We start from the raw sequence: 21,459 nt of genomic DNA on the forward strand, positions 1-21,459 counted from the left end.
TGATCCTAGTCCAAACCCATCTAAGCGAGCCCACCAGGAAGCTCTCAGTATACTGGGCCAATCATAGGCAGCCAAGGGATTCTCTGCCCCACAATTGCACATCAATACACTCCTTGTACAGTGACAGCTTCCTGGCAGGCTCAATCAGGGGAGTTCGGGCTAGAATCTGACCATGCCTCAGTTCATCCCTAATAGCTACCACAGTGGACTGTGCCTGCAAAATGTGCATTGGTATACATCCTGTCATCTCCATCAGGGATGCAAGTGACAAGTTGACAATTCAGGACCACAACTGGGAGACAGCAGTCACTCCATATTAGCAAATGCTTGAACAAGGACCTTCCTGGCAGAATCACTAGGTGTTATTTAACTAAAACTGCTGAGTTAAAAATATAGAGAACAGCTTTTGGAACACATTTATGTATTAAAGCTTATTCAGGATTTAGAAAATGGAATGGATTCTATGGTGAATGGATTCTGGTTGATGTTGGCTAATGTACATTATGTAGATCTTTGCCTTTCTAAAGTAAGGGCTTTGTTGTGCGATGCAGTCCAAGTGCAAAGACAAGGCAAATAGCCCTAAGCCACAGGTGTCAAACTGGCAGCCCTCCAGCTGTTGCGAATCTACAAATCTTATGAGGCATTGCAAGATTGACAGTTACAAGCATGACTCTCAAATGCAGAGACATGATGGGACTTGTAGTATCGCAACAGCTGGAGGCCCGCCAGTTTGACACCCCTGTCCTAAGGTTAGCTGTGTAAATTCACGTTAAAAATTAGTTTTTCAGCTTTTTTTTTTACTGCTTTTCTATTAGCGTTTAGCGACGTTTTGCCATATTTAGTGGCATTTTCCCATGTTTGCATTTTTTAGTGGGTTTTTTAATCAAACAAAGTCCAAAAATGCTGGTTTGCGGCGTTTTACCACATTTTTCAGTGTTAGAGCATTTTTACAGCTAAAAAACTCCTCTAGAAACCCACTAGTTCTAGGGGGGTTTTTCCAGCCAAAAAACTCCCCTGCCAAAAACCACTGATATACAGTCTGCGTGCACGGACACATAGGATAACATGCTGGGGGGTTTACTAACTGTAGAAAAAAATGTCAAAAGCCAAAAACAGCAGCTGTAAAAACTTCAAGTGTGCATGAGGGCTACGTCCTATGGCTTCAGTTCATACCAATGCACTGTGTTGGTGTGCTGAAAAAAATAGGATATGTAGCACTTTTGTGCAATGTAGCTGCAAGGCAACAGTAATAGAATCAAGTTAAAAAAGAAGAAAAAAGTAATCAGAAAAAAACACATTGCTGCGCATGTGCTAGTGCATGTGTTTTGGTGTAATACCCTTCTGGTTTCAATACTTTCTGAGTCATTGACCAGCAACAATTATGCAGATCAGGAAAGTCAAAATAAAGCCTGGCAGTACTAGGGTCATTGGTTTGAATCCCAGCCACGGCACCACCTGCCTGGAGTTTGCATGTTCTCCCTGTGACTGCGTGGGTTTCCTCTGGGTACTCCGGTTTCCTCCCACACTCCAAAGACATGCTGGTAGGTTAATTGGATCCTGTCTAAATTGGCCCTAATATGTGTATGTATGAATGTAAGTTAGGGACCTTAGATTGTACACCCCTTGAGGGTTACGGACTGATGTGAATGTACAATATATATGTGTAAAGTGCTGCGTAAACTGACTGCGCTATATAAGTACCTGAAATAAATAAAGTAAAATGTTATCTGTACCCTTCCAGGTAAGTGACTGAAGAGTATAAGAGGTTCAGGATGAAAGCCAAGCACCTAGCATTTTTAGATAAGGATATTATCATATGTCTCTTTCAATGCAAGTTTCCTTTCAATAAATTGGACACTAATATTATATGATTTGTACTTACAGATAAGTACATCATTACATAAATGACTGCACCTGGAGATACAGCCTGCCTGAGTGCACTACATCATTTTGCATTGAACTAGTTAGATTTAGCTAATTTCCAACATTTCATTCATGTAATCTCTCAATTAGGTGTTATAGAACTTGCACGCTAATTTATAGAGCATAATGTATTTCCTATAAAAGTCTATTTGACATGATATGTCCCTTGACTCACCTCCTAGTCTCAGTAAGTTTCCTTCTATCTGCATACTAATGATGACTTTTGCTTGCAGACAAACATCACAATTATCTCATTAGATCCTTGTCTGCTGTAGCTAATGATTCAGTGTCTGTTGTATTACAGGAAAAAGGGAATTAATAAGCACTTATTACCATTTCACAATGTTCTTGTTGGATTTCCTTAGAGATTATTAGGATTTTTTTTTCATAATTCTGATAATAGGACAGTAGAAGGCAAGACCAGATAATTGGCATGACTGGTAAAGGTCGAAACTCTTACTTAATGACCTGCCATTTCCTTATAAACAACATACAACCATAAGTGCTGAAATAAAACTTTCTCTGAAGACTTTAAAGTCTATGGTTTCTCAGAGGCAATAAGCCCATTATGATGTTTGAAAATAATACAACCAATGAGAAGAGTGTATTTTAGTGTAATCTTTGCAATGGTATAATGCTGAATGAACTATTCACTGTATACTTGCCTTGCTTAGTCCTTGTGAATGACTCCTGTAGTCCAAAATATGATCTAAACCTAATTTGTTTAGGGTGAAAAACCATCAATGCACATTCTCTGTAGAGCAGTGGTGCTCAACTCTCTTGATATAGGAGGCCTCAACTGTGGGCCCCTGACATCACCAAAGGGCCACACATAACATTCAGAGACAGTAATGCTACAAAAAGCTGTGACTGCAGACATGCAACAAGAGATGGTCAGAGACTATAAACATGCTACAATAGATGGAAAACGACTGGGGGAGATATACTAAAACTGGTGCACTCAGAATCTGGTACAGCTGTGCATGGTAACCAATTAGCTTCTAACTTCACCTTATTCAATTAACCACTTGCCCTTCAGAGGATTTACCCCCATTCCTGATCAGGCCATTTTTTGCGATACGGCACAGAAAATGGCCGCTGCCCCAGTCTATAACTGACCTTCACAGCAAGGAGCACATGGAAGGGCGATGCATGTCAAGCAACAAAAAAGAAAAATTCCCAGCTCAGCTTGCCAACCAGCCTGCAGATTAACCTGTCTAACAGTATGCATTAAAAAAAAAGGGGTTTAGTTAGCACACATTTGCAAATACATGCATAAGCTACAGAGCCTCGTCATGGCACCCCGATATTTTTACGACACAGAGCTGTGTTACTTTAACTGACAAATGCGCAGTCATGCAACGCTGCACCCAAATTAAATTTATGCTCTTTTTTTCCCCACAAATGGAGCTTTCTTTTGGTGGTATTTGATCGCCTCTGTGTTTTGTATTTTGTGAGCTATAAACAAAAAAGTCCAACAATTTTGAAAAAAAACAATATTTTTGACTTTTTGCTATAAAACATATCCAGTAAAAAAATTTTATAAATCAAATTTCGGCGTAAATTTAGGCCAAAATGTATTCTACTACATGACTTTGCTAAAAAAAAAATCCCAATACATGTAAATAATTGGTTTACGTGACAGTTATAGCGTCTACAAATGGCAGTATATATACTGGATTTTTTATTTATTTATTAATTAATTAATTAATTTATACTAGTAATGGTGGCGATCAGCGACTTATAACAGGACTGCAGGATGGCAGCGGGCATTCTGACACTGGGGGGGAATTGACTAACTGCCACTGACATCCCCAGTGACACTAATACAGTGATCAGTGCTAATAAAAAGCACTGACACTGTACTAATGACACTGGGCAGGTAGGGGTTAACATATGTGGTGATCAAAGGGTTAACTGTGTGCTGTTTTACTGTGTTGTCTGAGTGTGCTTTATTATGTAAGCACGCTGCTTTGTATTTCAATGCTATGCAGAGCAATGGAAAGCAGCATGCTGGTGCTGAGAGGGGAGAGTCTGTATTGTTTACATACAGACCTCTCCTCTGTCAGTGTTCCTTGGCGATCGCTGGGTGCCAGCGGGGAATCTCTGGCCAGGACCTGGTGATTGACAGATGTAGCCACCAATGGCACGCGCGCCCCCTACCTGGAACTACAAAATCACATATATATACGTGATTTTGCGCAGCCCTGCCACCCTGTAGCAGTAGTTCTGCTATAGGGCGGTCAGGAAGCTGTTAAGCTTTGACAATAAAACCTAGAAGCTGCTTGGTTATTATGCACAGATACACCAGATTCTGTGTGCACCAGTTTTAGTAAACCTTCCCCATTGTGCACATTGTGTTGGAGGTAGTTGGAGACTGAAAGCATGCCTCAGTAGACAGTCATAGGCTAGGAACACATTACATGAGACTGCTAGAGACCATTGCTGTAGAAACTTATACTTCCACATTTGTGCCCATCTTAAAATTATTTGTGCCACAGCTGATATTTCTCTCAGCAAGATTCATTATAAAAGAGGAAGAAAAAAACTAAAAACAGAAAAGGCATGAACATCATGGAAAAAGAAAAGATATTGTAAAAGGGTTAAACAAAAATATTTATCTACTGTACTAAAACCCATTTTAACCCCTTGACTCCAACATCACACAAATATACGGCCTCACAGAACTGGGCTTTTTACTGTGGGGCTGCATATTTGTGTACCTGTCTTTGTGCTGGGAGTGCGGCACACAACAAGCTCCCAGCACAAAGACCGCAATGTCACTGAGAGCCCTGGGTCACTTTCTAACGATTGGGACCCGGGACTCCTGATTTCGGGTCACATGATCACTGTGATAGCCTTTGATTGGCTATCACAGTGATCAGTCACTGTACAGCCTGGTCCCTTGTTTTTTTTTTTCTCTCTATGAACAGAGGAGAGAGATACATTGTATCTCTCTAACTCCTTGGCATAGAGGGTAAAAAAAAAGTTTGTTAAAAAAAAAAAAAAAGATAAATAAATATTAAATAAAATAAAAAATAAAGAAAAAATACCTAGATCAAGGTTTGATCTAGTTCAGTGCCAGGGTAAGTGTTTGGGTCAAGGTCAGGGCCAAAGGTCAAGGTCAAAAAGTCAGGATTTAAAAAAAAAAATAAATTAGTGTTAGTGTCAGTGTGTTTTAGGTAAACAAAAAACAAAATTCGCACAAACAACAAATAACACACACATATATGGTATCGCTGTGATCGTCAAGAGCTGGAAAATTTATTTTGGGTTGTTCTTTGGTGGTAGGTTATGGTAGTAACAAGAAAAACACAGCTAAATTAAAAAAATATATATTTGTTTTTACTATTTTGGGCCAGTTTTCCTTTAATAATAAAAAAAAATCAGGAGCTATCCATTACCATTTACCACCAAATGAAAGCCCAATTTGTTCTTAAAAAAACAAGGTATAATTCACCTGGATGTACAATGTAGTTGTGATGATATGTACGGTTTTACTAACACATGTCAACATTGCAAAATTGTGCTTAGGCGTTAAGATTTGTTTTACCCTTAGGCGTGAGATTGTTAAAGAATATTTTTCCTTCACTGGCCTAGGTAAGGAAAACACCTACTCTCTGCAGGAAATCCAAGGTCACATAATAAGTGTCAAAGAGCCACATGTGGTCCCTGGGTTGCAGGTTGGGCACCAGGCCTGTAGAGCTGTTATGGCAAGTAAAAAATGTAATCTGTTCCATGCTGGATTTCCAACATACTCTTATAGAGAAAGCAATAGCTGGCAGGTGACATGGGAAACAGCGGTATGTAGTATAAAGTCAAGCAGGGTGTGTAATGGCAGGGTAGGAGGCACCAGGATATTTGATGGGTGAGGGAAGAATGATTAAAAATTAAATTACATTTCAAACTGATTTACGTCCAAGAAAACCTGATTTGGGTGAATTTAACCTTTAGTAATGAATAAGTGGTGATAACTGTAGTTCTGTGTACAAGCTGCATAATCAACCATCAGCCAGAAATTGTTACTAGTCTTTTGGTAAAGTTTTAATTTCTCCTAATAATCTGTAGAAAAATATATTCACAGGTGCCTGTTGGTACAGAGGTTGAAGGGATGAATATTTTGGGACTGGTTCTCTTTGCTCTTATCCTGGGAGTGGCCTTGAAAAAATTGGGACCAGAAGGGGAGGAGCTCATCCGATTTTTCAGTGCTTTCAATGAGGCTACAATGGTTATTGTGTCTTGGATTATGTGGTAAGTGATTTCAGATGCTTCATTTCCCTACATAAATACAGCAAAAAAATTTTTTACATCAAATATTTTAAAAAGGAATTTTACTTGGCCAACAGACACATTTAAAAAATGCCCCTCTCCAAATGGCCGGTTGATATTATTATACAGGATTTATATAGCACCAACAGTTTATAGATTTTAAATTACTTAATATACCAAATGACTTAAGAGAGCAGGACATACAGTATTCTCACAATGAAATCAATGAAATATCTTCCTTGTAATATCTCCATAAGCACACATGCACTGATCATGTAAAGATGACCATACACTTATAGATTTTCTTTTCATTCAGAAATCTAACATATTCCCCCATCCATGCTTAACAGCACAGATGGACAAATTTCCCCTGCCAGTTATTCTATTTTGACAGTTGGCTCCAGCTGCTGGCTGAATACCAGAACAGTGTCTGTATTTGATTGAATGCAGTCCCTGTTTGGCCATCAATTTTTTATGCAGATTCTTCAACAAAAGTCAACTGTTCAGAAATACAAGCTGTATATGGCAGCCTTAAGTGTGCATTTTTATAGAAAAAGCACGTCTCAGTATAGGTTTTCCTTGGTGGAAAACATTGATGTTTGACCGTTAAAATCCAAACATTTTATAAAGGCTGAATCAGCTGGAAATCATGTTTATAGGTAACATAAAGCAGATCTGAACTGTAAAGTTAGGTTTACTATAATAGACTACCAAAGCCATAGGCAATCAAGCTATACCCAGTGAGGTGACTGGCCTCAAGTAATACACAGAGATGAAACAATCATCCTACATATGTTGTACCTGTCTATCTATAGCTGTCTTTCCCCTACATCTATTCAAACTGCAGAATTTACACCGGATCTCTCTGCTCTGAAAAGCAGGGGGCGGGGAGCTGAAGTTACATCAATGAGGAGAACTCTGAAAGCTAATTGGAGGGAAGGGACACCCCCCCTTCACACAGCACACAGGTACAGAGCTGAGGCCTTCAATGTACTGGAGGTCCCTCTTTGTCACCATTTTTCTTTTGGTGTCAGGAAAACTCATCAGATGTAAAACATGCTTATAGCAGAGGAACAAAGCATCGGACAGAAATGACACATAGAGCTCTGGATTGAGACAAGTACATGCCATAGAGGAATAAGCTGTGTTTATATTTCATGTCTGAGTTTTATAATCACTTTACCAGTTTAGGTTTGCTTTAATATATGCCAGTTTCTAATACGCTAACCAAAACAGCAAGTTCAAATATGTTTTAAAAGTTGGCTGGATCATTGTAGAGCTTGGGAATGGTTTAGCCCAGCAATGGGCAAACTACGGCCCGCGGGCCGTATACGGCCCGGCGGACCTTTTGATCCGGCCCACGGAGCTAGGCTCCTCTCACAGTCCGCCCTGAAGACCGGTGTAGCATGAAAATCTGTCTCCTATGAGGATCTGTCCCCCTCGACGTATCTGCGCATGTGCCGGAGATCGCTGATCGGCTGCTAATGCCTGAAACTGGCACATGCGCAGATACGTCGAGGGGGACAGATCCTCATAGGAGACAGATTTTCATGCTACACCGGTCTTCAGGGCGGACTGTGAGAGGAGCCTAGATCCGTGGGCCGGATCAAAAGGTCCGCCGGGCCGTTTGAATTGACACAGGGGGGACTTGGGGACTTAATATGGGGAATGAATTACTATGGGGGATGAATTACTATGGGGGATGAATTACTATATGGGGGATGAATTACTATATGGGGATGAATTACTATATGGGGGATGAATTACTATGGGGGATGAATTACTATGGGGGATGAATTACTATATGGGGGATGAATTACTATATGGGGGATGAATTACTATGGGGGGTGAATTACTATATGGGGGATTAATTACTATGCTTACTATGTGGGAATATTACTATACTTACTATGGATGACACATACACATCATTCATCTACTCTTGGTCCGGCCCCCGGGTCCAATATGTGAACCCATTGCGGCCCTCAAGTCAAAAAGTTTGCCCACCCCTGGTTTAGCCCAAGGTCTTACTAACATAATGCAAGGAAATAAGCATTGACAGAAATATATGGTGACAGTAGTCCCCTTATACTCTTCTCTGCACTCAACACAGATACATCAAAGAGTCACCAATCTGCTACTTGGCCTTCCTGATAGGATTTGACAGCTAGAAAGTCAGAACTCCTCAGAGGAGTTTTGGGTTCTTCATTCACACATATTGGGGAATGGAAATCTCACGATCTCACACCGATCTCCATTTTAGTGTTATATTCATTTTTGATTCTGGGCTCCTAGGAATAGCACGCACGTTGGGGAAACTTTCCAGGGAATGGTTTGGGATGGGGGACACACACTTCTGTGCCTTGCAAAAATCTATAAGAAAAAGAAGAGCTGGCTTTTACATTTAAAAAATCTTCTTACTACCTTGCTGTAGTACTTATGGTTGTGGCTGTAAAAGGGTAAAAAAAATGAAACATGTTGATTACAAAAAAATTTGAATAATCGTAATAAAACCATATAGGAAGAACTATACTCTGATTTAAGAACTAAGAATGTAGTTATCATCTATCTACTCAAAGATTACTTATCCCATCCAGGGGACTTTGGAGATCTAATGCCGTTACATTGTTCAGTTGATGCTTCTAAATGCAGTCCTGGCTCTTGTAGCCCACATGGTTATCCATTTACATGTCTAATTCCAAAAGCCAACTCTTTTCTTCACTTCTTCCTTCCAAATGAATATGAACTCCCACTTTCTGTGTAATCATATTGGAATATTTGAACTGATTTGTTCAGGTCAGCTAGGAAATAACTCATGGCAGTTAGCATTTAAAAAAAACCCTGCCCCCATAATTTTTCCCTTTATAATTGCTGATGGATATTATGATATTGAACAGGTCGAAGACTGCTGCAGCTGCCACCATCTTGGATGTAACATCCATCCCAAGCAGATTCAAGTAACACTCTGTAGTATTCCTCTGTAAGGCCTACGCACATGGTACCTGGGGCTCTAAATGTAAACTTTGGGCATATTTGCCCATCTGAGAGTCACATGCTGCATATAGCTGTCCATAAAAATCAGTGGCTGTACATGAACATACACCAGTACTTGTGAGAATATATGCATGCATATGCTTGTACGACACTGCTCTTTGCTCCAGTTGGTACTTCTGTTTATATAGTTTATGAGTGCACACAACTAACAAATCAATGATCATACCTAAAATCCTAATGTTTACTAACCAGTACCCATTAATATAGCAGCAGGAGGAGGGAGTATGAGCAGTAGTCAGCACAGACGAGAACTGACACTTCCAGGAAGTGGTCAGATTCCTACTAAAGGAATGTACTAATCATTCTATCGTTCAAGGCATATGCCTTTACCTTACTGAAATGAATAGTAAATGTCTTTTCTGAGTGTGCTCTTGTGTGAAGTTCCAAATATATTAATTAATCTTTCATTATTGCCATTTAGGTATGTCCCTATTGGAATTATGTTCCTGGTGGGCAGCAAGATTGTTGAGATGGGAAATATCGTGCTTCTGGTGACCAGCCTTGGGAAGTACATTATAGCTTCGATTCTGGGTCACATTATTCATGGAGGAATAGTACTTCCACTTATTTATTTTGCCTTTACACGCAAAAACCCCTTCACATTCTTACTTGGGCTGATAACACCTTTTGCAACTGCCTTTGCAACATCCTCAAGGTAAGGCTTTGAGTGGTAATTGCTCACTGTTCAGCAAGCTTGAACTCATAGTCTGAAATAATGTCATGTGTAAGAGTATTAGTGGGCATCACTGAGTGCTTAGTTCTGATGGCTTTAGCTCTTTATTTAATAAACTCAAAATGCAGCCACAACACTCAGCATTTAGCCCAACTCACTTGAATGGATTAGTATGCAGCTCATAGATAATTACAGCTATATATGCCCTGATTGATGAACCATTCAGTGGGAGCGTCCGTTGGTCTTTATTTAATAAATTTCTATATATAAATTGTAATGAGGTAGTAAAAAATGAATTAAATGCCAAGACATGAAATATTTACAGGAGAAATAGCTCACCTGTGCAGGGCTTTGCTTTTATCCAGGCCTTGCAGTAGTGCTCCAAACGACCCTCCTGCTTGCTTGTACCCTTGTGTTCTGTGTGTGCTAAAGTGTGGTGCTATACCCTGACATACCCATATAGTATTTTATGCCACTTGGGTGTTTTAGCCTGTCCTATCAACATTCTCACATCTACCAGCACCCCCCACACATTCTTCCCAACCCACCTATCCCTTAAATTGTCTTAGCTTGCAGACCATTTGTTGTCATGAGTGGGTGAATTCCAGCCCAGAGGCCCAGTGACAATCCTGTAAATTAGCAAGAGTGGCTATTCCCACATGGAAAAAAAATATATTTGAGATATATTTTAAAATATTCTTCATAAATATATTGACATGTATTTGAAATACTACAATTTTGGACATATTCAATATATTTCAAAATATATTTAAGTAAATATATATATACTGTATGTTGAAATGTGTTTTAATTACAAAATATATGAAAAATATTTTTAAAAATACATTTTCAAATATACTGTATGTCTTTAAAAATACAAATCTACATTTTTGGAATGCATTTACAAATATTTGTAAAAATATATGTTAAAATTACTTTTTTATATGTTAAAAAAATATGAAGAATATATTTGAAAAATATATATTTTTAAAAATATTTTTCATATATTTTGTAATATAGAAAAAACGCATTTCAACATGCAGTGTATATATATATATATATATATATATATATATATATAAATTAAATATATTGAATATGGCCAAAATTGTAGTATTTCAAATATATTTCAATATATTTGAGGAGAATATTTTTACAATATATTTCAAATATATTTTTCTTCCATATGGGTTGCGATGTTAGTTCAGTTGCATGTTTCCTGAAGAAAGTTAGCAGTTCATTAATGGACTTGACTTGTTGCCTTAGGCTGGCCATACACTAGTAGAATTTCTTTGAACACCCAGACAGAAATTCAGAAAATCATATGACAATTCTACATTTGATTTCAGAATGCACATGTGCATTACAATAAGTATGATATTTCCTGAATGAAAACCACATTCACAGTTGCAATTTCGTTAGTTTGAGAAAATTTTCTACCTATCTCATTTGAGTTTCCTCATTCACTAAGGTCAAAAACAATAATCGATTTGACCACATTATCAATTAGAAAATCAAACGAATGTTCCAAAAACTATATTTAACAAAGTTCTGCTGGTGAAAAGAGCAGATCAGGTAATTAGATATTGGTTTTTAGTAGCTTATAGTGGGCAAAAGATACATTATCAGTCTCTTAGCCTGGGGCTAAGAGTGTTAATATACAAATTGTGGGATACAAGTAGCAAGAGTCATACTATAGGATGTAAATTCATTCAGCAAACTGTTAATGCTGTCCAGGAAGCATTTAAAGACCAAAAATATACTCAGATGACCTTAATTTTTAGTTTTATATGCAACGTGTAATATGCTTTGCCTGGATTGAGCAAGGCTTATAGTATGACTCTTGGAGATCCTACAGTTTTTTGCCATTCATTTAGTCCTGTGTCACCTCACTTAACCAATGCATCTAGGAGACTGTAGTGGAGACAGATGGTTGGAGTTAGGAATCCTTATCATGCAGAATCAATGGCTTCAAATTAGGTGTTTCTACCAGAGATTTTTACCCATTGGGATGTCCTGTTGAAATACAGAGGCCCTGTGGCTATTAAATGTACATAGAAATGTCAAGGTTTGACTAAAAATAGCACCAAATAATGGCAAGAAGCTGGCACTTTGATAAATGGAAGGGGAATTGAAAAAAATCTGTCTTTATTATTCCCTTGAGAGACCAATTATGCTAAAAAAAACTAAGATTAACAGCATTGAGAAAAAGGAAATGTACTGTAAAACAGAATTAAAATGTTTCAATTTTAAATTTCTTTTAAGAATTATTGGAAACCATTTATTCTGCTGTCACAAGGTAATGTTTTTGGGTTAAATAAATAAATATGTTTTAGTGTGTTTTTCTATATATTTCAAACCTGGGGGTTATTTGTTAGAGAGGTAACTATTTACTGGATTGAATGGTTTACTTTGGCATTTCAGGATATTTCACCTTCCTCTGCACTATTGTAATGGGGCAAAGGTTGGACTCATTTTCTCTTTTTAGTACCTTCTAAATGTTTATCATTAGGATTTGTGTAACAATTGTTTTTTAAATTTTTAATTTTATCATAATATTCATATGTCTATATACAGTTGTGACCAAAATTATTCAACCCCCAATGCTGTAAAGGGGTTTAGGGACTATAGTGTACATTTGGAATTGTATTCAGAATCAAATCCTACAAGGACGTTGTAACTACCCAAATGCAACTAAAATGACATCAATTGTTTATGTAATACAGTAGTAAATGGTTCTTATGTGGTTTCTTCATTGCCACAATTATTCAACCCCTTAAAGACTACCACTCTGAAGAACAGAGGTTCATACAGGTGCTTTCCATCAGGTATTGAAAACACCTGTGGATGTCACCGAGCAGCAATCAAGCATAATAAGCACCAATTAGGCAGCTTTAAAATGACTGTGATACTCAGCTCCTTCTAGACATTTACTGGTGTGGTTACAAACATGGTGAAGGCAAGAGAATGGTCCAGGAAGACAAGAGAAGAGGTGATTTCTCTTCACAGGAAGGGCAATGGCTATAAGAAGATTGCAAAGATGTTAAACATACCAAGAGACACCTTAGGAAGCATCATTCGCAAATTCAAGGCAAAGGGCACTGTTGAAACGCTACCTGGTCGTGGCAGAAAGAAGATGCTGACTTCGACTGCTGTGCGCTACCTGAAGCGTAGAGTGGAGAGAAGTCCCCGTGTGACTGCTGAGGAACTGAGAAAAGATTTGTCAGATGTGGGTACAGAAGTTTCAGCCCAGACAATAAGACGCACACTGCGTAATGAAGGCCTCCGTGCCAGAACTCCCAGGCGTACCCCCTTGCTGTCTCCAAAGAATAAGAAGAGTATGCCAAAAGCCATGTGGACAAACCACAAAAGTTGTGGGATAGTGTTCTGTGGACTGATGAAACAAAATTAGAACTGTTTGGGCCCATGGATCAACGCTATGTTTGGAGGAGGAAGAACAAGGCCTTTGATGAAAAGAACACCTTGCCTACTGTGAAGCATGGTGGAGGGTCAATCATGCTTTGGGGCTGTTTTGCTTCTGCAGGTACAGGGAAGCTTCAGCGTGTGCAAGGTACCATGAATTCTCTTCAGTACCAGGAGATATTGGATGGAAACGTGATGCAGTCCGTCACACACCTGAGGCTTGGGAGACGTTGGACCTTTCAACAGGACAATGATCCCAAGCATACCTCCAAGTCCACTAGAGCATGGTTGCAGAGGAAAGGCTGGAACATTTTGGAGTGGCCATCGCAGTCACCAGACTTAAATCCGATTGAGAACCTCTGGTGGGACTTAAAGAAAGCAGTTGCAGTGCGCAAGCCTAAGAATGTGACTGAACTGGAGGCCTTTGCCCATGAAGAATGGGCGAAGATACCCGTAGATCGCTGCAAGACACTTGTGTCAAGCTATGCTTCACGTTTAAAAGCTGTTATAACTGTAAAAGGATGCTGTACTAAGTACTAAGATTGAATGTCACTTGGGGGTTGAATAAAACTGATAATGCTGTGAGCACAGAAAAGACATTTGTGGTTATTTCATTATAACTGTTATGTTATATTTGTCTGACCTACAAGTGCCTCTTTAATGTAAATGTAAGCAAGATGACTGAATGATCAAAAGCAATGTCAAACTGGCCAAAACACTCAATTTCAGTGGGGGTTGAATAATTTTGGTCACAACTGTACAGGTTTGTTACATCATAGACCTACATCAAGAGGAGATCCACCCTACCTAGCTATATCCTGACAAAAATAAAAAAAAAACATATGTACTAGGCTATGAAGTTCAGCATTGCCTTCCTGGCAGCCAAAATTCTCCCTCATTGCTCTACTCCAGCTCTGTGTTGGAACAATATCCCGCATATGCACAGACATGCCGCTGGCATGACAGAGACCTGTAAAGAGTCTGTGCACACACAAGATCCCTTGCGCATGCAGGTCCCATAGACTGCCAGAGACCCAAGGCTTTTCTGCACATGCACGAGGGGATCATGTGCGCACACAGACATGTCACAAATCTCTTACAGATCCCATAAAACTGGCAGAAACCCGTGAAATGTCTGCACATTTGTGAGATTTTGGGCTGAACACAGGGGCTAGGCAAGGATTCAGGAAATGCAATAATACAGAAGTTTAACAGTATTTATTATTTAAAAAATGTTGTTGTAATGATTTAAGAGAGAGAGGAAGGGGGAAAGAAAAGATGAGCCCTGCATGTACTTTTGCTTTATACATAGTGTGCACATCGCATAAAGAATTCTGGGAAAGTTTTGGATGAATCTCAGGTAAATTGCATATAATTTATAGATGTAGCACCCTCTTAGTGTAGGATGCTAGGTAAATTTAGTTCTTGACTCTGTAATCAAGGGAGCAGTAATCATATGTTCTGGCCTGTTCAGGGTTTCACAGGCTGGAAGTTTAATTGCTTACCACCTGCCTCTGAAAGAAGCTTCCAGAGCTTAGGGCTGGAAAGTCAAAACAAACAGTCTGAACATTTTCAGGTTACAGCCAATCCCTGGAAAGGAGTGTCCAGTAGAGGGCTGGAATTGAGATAAATAGTCTGAGACACAGGAAAGCAGGGTTCCTTCTCTTTAGGAGGGTTTCAGAGCCAGAAGGGCTACTGCCCTCTGGCTGCCAGTGGACTGAACAGATGCTCTTGAGGCCCCAGCAGTAGCAGAGCTGAGGGCCTAGATTGACATTGCATGGAGCTGATTTCTGAACCACACCACAAGGGATCTGGTCCAGAGTGGTGCCATCCCACTCACTGGACCATGCCTGGAGGAAGATGGAAGGTGGCAGCTGTACTGGGGACTTGTGAGTAGTGACCCTAAGCTGATCCCTGTGATTGGGTAGTGCACTGGGTACCAGCAGTTGTGCCACAGAATAAGGTAACCAGATGCCAAAAAAACTTGCCCCATAGTCTTCAGCTGTGGGATCTTAGACTGTTTGATACTTGCTACTACTTCTAGAGAATACTGCCCTCCAACTGCTAAGTACTGAGTGTTTTGGTGTATCCCATGCCCAAATTTCCCTCTCCTGTTGGCATGCAGTAGAATTGGATTATTGAAGTTGATGTGAATGGATTGGTGCTTGTGGGGATGGGCAGCCTCTGGACTTGTTGGAGATGAACCACTTAATAGTAAATACATTTACTGTAATAATATGATTAAATAAATTCAGCTGATTACATTAACAGACTGTATACATCTAGAAATTTAAAGCGGTTAAAAAAGCTCAAGATTTTTTTACATTCACACATTCTATGCAAGCTCCTTCCTATGGGGACATCAGACAGAACAGAGGAGCCAGGAGAGCCTGCAGGGGATCCAAGAAAAAGGAGGATCTATGCTGCTCTGTGCAAAACCACTACACAGAGCAGGTAAGTATAGACATGTTTGTTATTTTAGAAAAAAATGAACCTTTAGTATCGCTTTAAAAAGGCTTTAGTTTCCTTCTAACTTATCTTGTCCCCTCTGTGTCTCTGGTGAGAAAGCCTCTCTGTTTAGTCGGTATTTGCACATAAGCACAGCCAGTCACTCTGAGCTTTTTTGATAGTTTATTCAGATGATTTGTTACAAGCCTATCTTGTGATAACTAATAAGTATTTAATTTCCTGTCCTTAGCTCTGCAACTCTCCCGACTATGATCAAGTGCATTGAAGAGAACAATGGAGTGGACAAAAGAATTAGCAGGTTCATCCTCCCTATTGGGGCAACAGTGAACATGGATGGTGCAGCCATATTTCAATGTATGGCAGCTGTATTCATTGCCCAGATGAACAACAGTGAACTTAATGCTGGACAGATCTTCACTATCCTGTAAGATAACAATCTGTTATTATCTCTCCTCCCCAGTACAGGAAAATTGTCAAAGTGTTTACATGTAATGCATCTATAACTATGGAGACAACCATTATATATACTGTGAGTGTATCCTGCAGCAAGCAATCACAGGTAGAGATGCATTGATATGGGTCATACAGTTGGCAGATGCTACAAGCTTCATCTTTCCATGAACCTATTCTTATACTATCATTATACGTAATTACTGTAAACCAGTATACATTATACTTATCAACATTTAATGGAAGCAGACATTTACCTGGTTAACGACTGTGCAGAATGGACAGTATAATTAATATGTAGTCAGCACAATTGTCTCAAAGTGCAGACATCCTTTATGGAATTCCAAACCGCTTTCAATCTACACACAGTTTGTAAGTTCTCACACTGGTAACATAGGTTGCCTCTGAATACTAAGTTTATCACAATCTAAGAACATTCTAGAAGGCTATTTAGCATCTGAATAGACTGAGACTGACTGTAGCAGGTATATATGTGAATCCATAGTATTATATCAGTGTCATAAGGGAATTAGACTGTAGAATTCTTTGGGGGTCAGCACTGACTAGAACAATTTCACTAAAAAGCAAGATCTGCTTAGTATATCTGGGCCCCTTCCTCATGTTAAATAGCCGTAAGAAAAGGTTTTTAATATTCCCAGCTACCACCTGTGATGCCAAAGAACAGCTGATATCATGATCCTTATGGTGAGATCCCAGGGAATGCTGAGCATTCTCACTAGAAGATGCTCTGTCTGGCATGTTTTTAGAATATCATTTCATGATATTTAGAGTACTCAGTGTTCCACGTGATCCCATAGAAGGGTGGTAAATCATAGTGAGATAACAGAATCCAGGGGTATGTGGATGCTGCATTGCCAGATGCTGCTATTTATTATCAGGAAGGGGGTTGATATCTTAAGCAGACCTTGCCTTACAACAATGTCCACCTAAACATATATAAACATTGAATGTTACTAATAAATATTATAATGTAGCCCTTTTTGGGGGGTTATGAAAAATGTCCCTTCCCAAATAGGATATTGTGCTAAACCTGTAGATAAATACCAGAACCAGAACCTTCCCTCAGTGGAAGAGTGGTTTTGATAACAAAGTTGGCAGTGCCTCTGTGAACAGAGGAGATTCCCTTCCTGGGAAATTACAAGTAATCTAATCAAAGTGATTGGGAGTAGAGGAACTACTGCAACCAACAGTAACAATAAGTATGTAGAGTGCACACTAGCATGGAAATAATACAGGCTTTATATAAGAAAAGATTATTGGATCATACATCCCCTGTAGAAACAGGTATTATCAGCAAAGGGCCCAACAAGAGTTCTGGCAGAATTGGGCACATACTGTATACCCAGGTATATATAGTTATTATTAGAGATGCCTCCAGATGAATGTTGCATGGGCCCCTGAGGATGATCGCAATGCTGTGTCTGTCTTTGTGTTACAGACCTGAGAATAAGATCATTGGTGATGGGCAAATCCTCCAACTGTTGTCTAACCAGCTTGGAATGCAAATTCTCACAGCAGAGATGGTGGTGTGGCACTGGAACTACTCTGTGTCTTTGTCCCAAGTAGTTTCTAAGCTGTCATGCAAACATTTAACTACCAGAATAGACCGTCAGATGCCTAACCTGGCTCTAGTCTGGTTATTGAGCCTTGAGCTAAAACTAGCTTTAGAATCCCAGATTGGAAGGGACATGGTTAGCCATAGTAACAGGAGTTGCATATAAATTCTATTTCAATAAACAGGTTCAATATACTGGAAGGTGACCACTGCATATATAAATTATCAAAGACATACCTATCTAACATTGTGTATGTGAGATAATAACAACAAATTCTTCTGTCATCGGTCTTTAGATATACAGTGTGTGCCCTCTGTTTTCTCTTGTACCAGATTGTATTGTAACTGTAATGTCTACCTTCATTTTGCAAAGCGCTGCGCAAACTGCTGGTGCTATATAAATCCTGTATAACAATAATATATTCAGAAGCTATAAGCAACAATAGCAAAATATTTTTTTTAAAGCAGAGGCCCTAGAGAATAAATGAGTGGGTTTTGCCATTTTTGTTTATGTAACGCTGTGTTTGCACAGCGTTTTTTTCAAACATAATGTTTTGAAAAAAATACACTCTTGAATTTTAATGCAAAAAAACACAATACTAAACAAAATGTTATTATCCATAGGTGACTCTTTCATAGCCTTTACAGATTACCGCCTTAGATTTACAGAGGAGGTCTGGTGCTAGAATTACTGCCCATGGTTGGATGTTCTCAGTGATACATCACATGTGTGGGCAGATTGCTGTATGTGTATGTGCAGGGCTGACGCGTGTGTTCACCTCTCTGAGCGTGGACGGGGGTGGTTTAAAAAAAAATTTAAAACCTTTTATTATTTTAACACTGTCGCTTTAATTTTTTTCTTTTTTGATCACTTTTATTCCTGTCCCAAAGAATGTAAACATCCCTTGTAACAGCAACAGGAAGTGACAAGGGCTCTTTATCGAGCGATCTGGTGTCAATAAGACCCCAGATCCCTCCTCTGCCCTTAAATCATTGTGATCAAAAGCTTTCCCTTTTTTAAAATGGCGCCATTTGCAAAGGAGAAACCGTAAGTTATGTATGCTCATCGCGTCCTGTTTTCTATATCATAGAGGCGAACAGAGTGGTTCCAGTCTTTGTCTGCCTTTATGATCAGTCGGCGGTAGCGTCTGATGGTTGACCGGGTGTCCTGGTGCGATGAGACAGCCCATGGAAGGGGAGATGTCCCATCCCGCTGCTTGCAAAAGCGATCCAATGGCTAGTTAGCCACTTGGATTTCTTTTACAAGAGAGCCAACTGTCGGCTCTAAACCCTGCCGCTTGCCCACAGCAGGGCCAAATGTAAAGAAAAACCTCTTGCCCAGCGCTCAGAACTGCATGTGCTATAGGAATTGCACATCCCTGATCCCTGTATTCTGGTCTGGGTTCATCAACAACTCTCCCATGGACAGGACATGCATCTCAGACTTTCTCAGCCTCTCTCCACTTCCTTCTTCTGGGGTTCTCTGTTTTTCTACTGTCCTGCAGAAAAAATGTTTTATTATGTAGAATGCTTGCTCACAGATCAACATCCTACTATTAATATATTATTCAATAGTTACACAAAAGTACCTCCCATAACTAGCACTGTCTAAAAATCTAACTTGGAGGTCAAGGTGGATGTCTAATTGTTCTTTATTATTCTTAGTGTGACAGCAACAGCCTCAAGTGTGGGAGCAGCTGGAATTCCTGCTGGAGGTGTCCTCACTATCGCTATTATTTTAGAGGCAATTGGCCTTCCCACAAATGACTTGTCACTGATCCTGGCGGTAGATTGGATTGTGTGAGTATTCCTCTGATAGAAATACCTCATCTGACATCCTGTCATTAATTAAACACACTGCTGTCTAGTCAACAAGAGAATCTAGCATATTCATTTAGGTGGGATCATGAAAACAAACTGTATCTATTTAATAAAATTTCGAGGCTCATTTAAAATGGAGAGGGAATATAGTTATCCCATATACTCTGCAGGGTTATGCCATACAGTTGGATGCATTTAAATTATTATTTGCAGTCTTCAGTGTAGCTGGAGTCCTCTCTGCTTAACTCAACAGTCTGGGGGAGAATCGGTCACATGGTTTTGACAGGTCACATGATTAGGCTCTCCTCCTGCCTTTTCCTCTATGAATTTGTATTGCACCCTGTAGAGCAGGGCTTGAAATTTCCACTCGCCTGCTCAATAGCTCAGCTCAGTGAAAGCAAAAGAAGGAGTGTGTGCTGTGCACTCTGCCTCCCCCTAGAGCAGTGTTTCTCAACTCCAGTCCTCATGGACCCCCAACAGGTCATGTTTCCAGGATTTCCCTCAGATGAAACAGCTGTGGTAATTACTAAGGCAGTGAAACTGATCAAATCACCTGTGCAAAATAATGGAAATCCTGAAAACATGACCTTTTGGGGGTCCATGAGGACTGGAATTGAGAAACACTGCCCTAGAGAGTGCAGTACCCGGCTCTGTGAGTGAACAACGAAGTACTGCAACTTTTTATGGGGGGGGGTGTACATGTGTGTGTTTGTGTGTGTCTGTGTATGCATGTACATGTGTCTGTGTGTATGTACATGTGTGTATCTGTACATGTGTCTGCGTGTATGTACATGTATGTGTGTGTGTACATCTGTCTGTGTGTGTTTGTTTGTACATGTGTCTGTGTGTACATGTCTGTGTATGTATGTACATGTGTCTGTGTATGTATGTACATGTGTCTGTGTGTGTATACATGTGTCTGTATGTGTGTGTGTACATGTTTATGTGTGTGTATGTACGTGTGTGTGTGTGTACAGGTGTCTCTGTTTGTGTGTGTTTGTTGGTGGCGAGTAACTCTTAAGGCCTGGCTAGTAGCTCAGGACTTGAAATTTTAAGCCCTGCTGTAGAGTGCAATACATATTTGTAATACAAACTGCAAAGCTTTTTAAATGTGTGTTAGCAATGACATCCTGCTGCCTTGTGACATGCCTGTCATATTTCCTAGTTTCCCTTATTCCACACCATAAAATTAGATTAATCCTAAAGATCTTACTGTATTTTCCCATTTAATATTCAACAGCCCCATTGTTCTTCTGCCTTGAAATTATGGACAGAAGAGGTGGTGCACCTGCTTTACCTTTCAAAGTAAAAATTCCTTTGCAAAATGAACATGCTCTTTTCCATTAGTAAATCAATCCCAAAAGCTTTACAGGTGTAGAAAGTAAAAATGCTCCTAGAAGCTTGCCCATGCTTTCCTTCATCTAAACATCTAAAGCCAGATTTCAAAATTAAAAAGAGTAGTGCGTAGAATCGGACCAGTCGGGGAGATTATCAACAAAGATGAAAAGGAACGCAAATAACGAAACTACGTTTTTACTAAACACATATCCAAATGTGGACTTACCCTTTAAATTGTATTTGCTTTCCATACACAGTGAATGTAAAGTCCCGATGTCTGCTAGCTGTAAGAATGGCAGGGGTCCTTGAGCAGCACTAGTACTTGCCTCAGCGACCAGAAGGAGAGTTACAATGTATTATTTAACATCAGACTTATTGCTTTGAACGGAGAGCCAGGAACAGTATGGCTTATGAGAGCATTGCATGACCAGTCAGGAAGCACAGTGTACATACTGTGTGTAAT

The 21,459-nt window shown here is 39.6% G+C and overlaps 1 protein-coding gene across 1 annotated transcript in view; it reads left to right on the forward strand.

Annotated features, from left to right (window-relative positions):
* SLC1A4 (solute carrier family 1 member 4) overlaps positions 1–21,459 on the forward strand; it is a 69,850-nt gene that overhangs the window by 40,204 nt on the left and 8,187 nt on the right. Inside the window, exons 4-7 of the mRNA XM_089669433.1 lie at positions 6,008–6,174; positions 9,668–9,901; positions 16,041–16,235; positions 19,503–19,637. Of these exons, the coding sequence (XP_089525559.1) occupies positions 6,008–6,174; positions 9,668–9,901; positions 16,041–16,235; positions 19,503–19,637 (731 nt within the window). The remainder of the gene's footprint in view (positions 1–6,007; positions 6,175–9,667; positions 9,902–16,040; positions 16,236–19,502; positions 19,638–21,459) is intronic.

The sequence above is a fragment of the Staurois parvus genome, unplaced genomic scaffold (genome assembly GCF_062004578.1).
Source record: "Staurois parvus isolate SC_StPar_1 unplaced genomic scaffold, SC_StPar_1.0 ptg000001l, whole genome shotgun sequence".
Taxonomy (NCBI): domain Eukaryota; kingdom Metazoa; phylum Chordata; class Amphibia; order Anura; family Ranidae; genus Staurois; species Staurois parvus.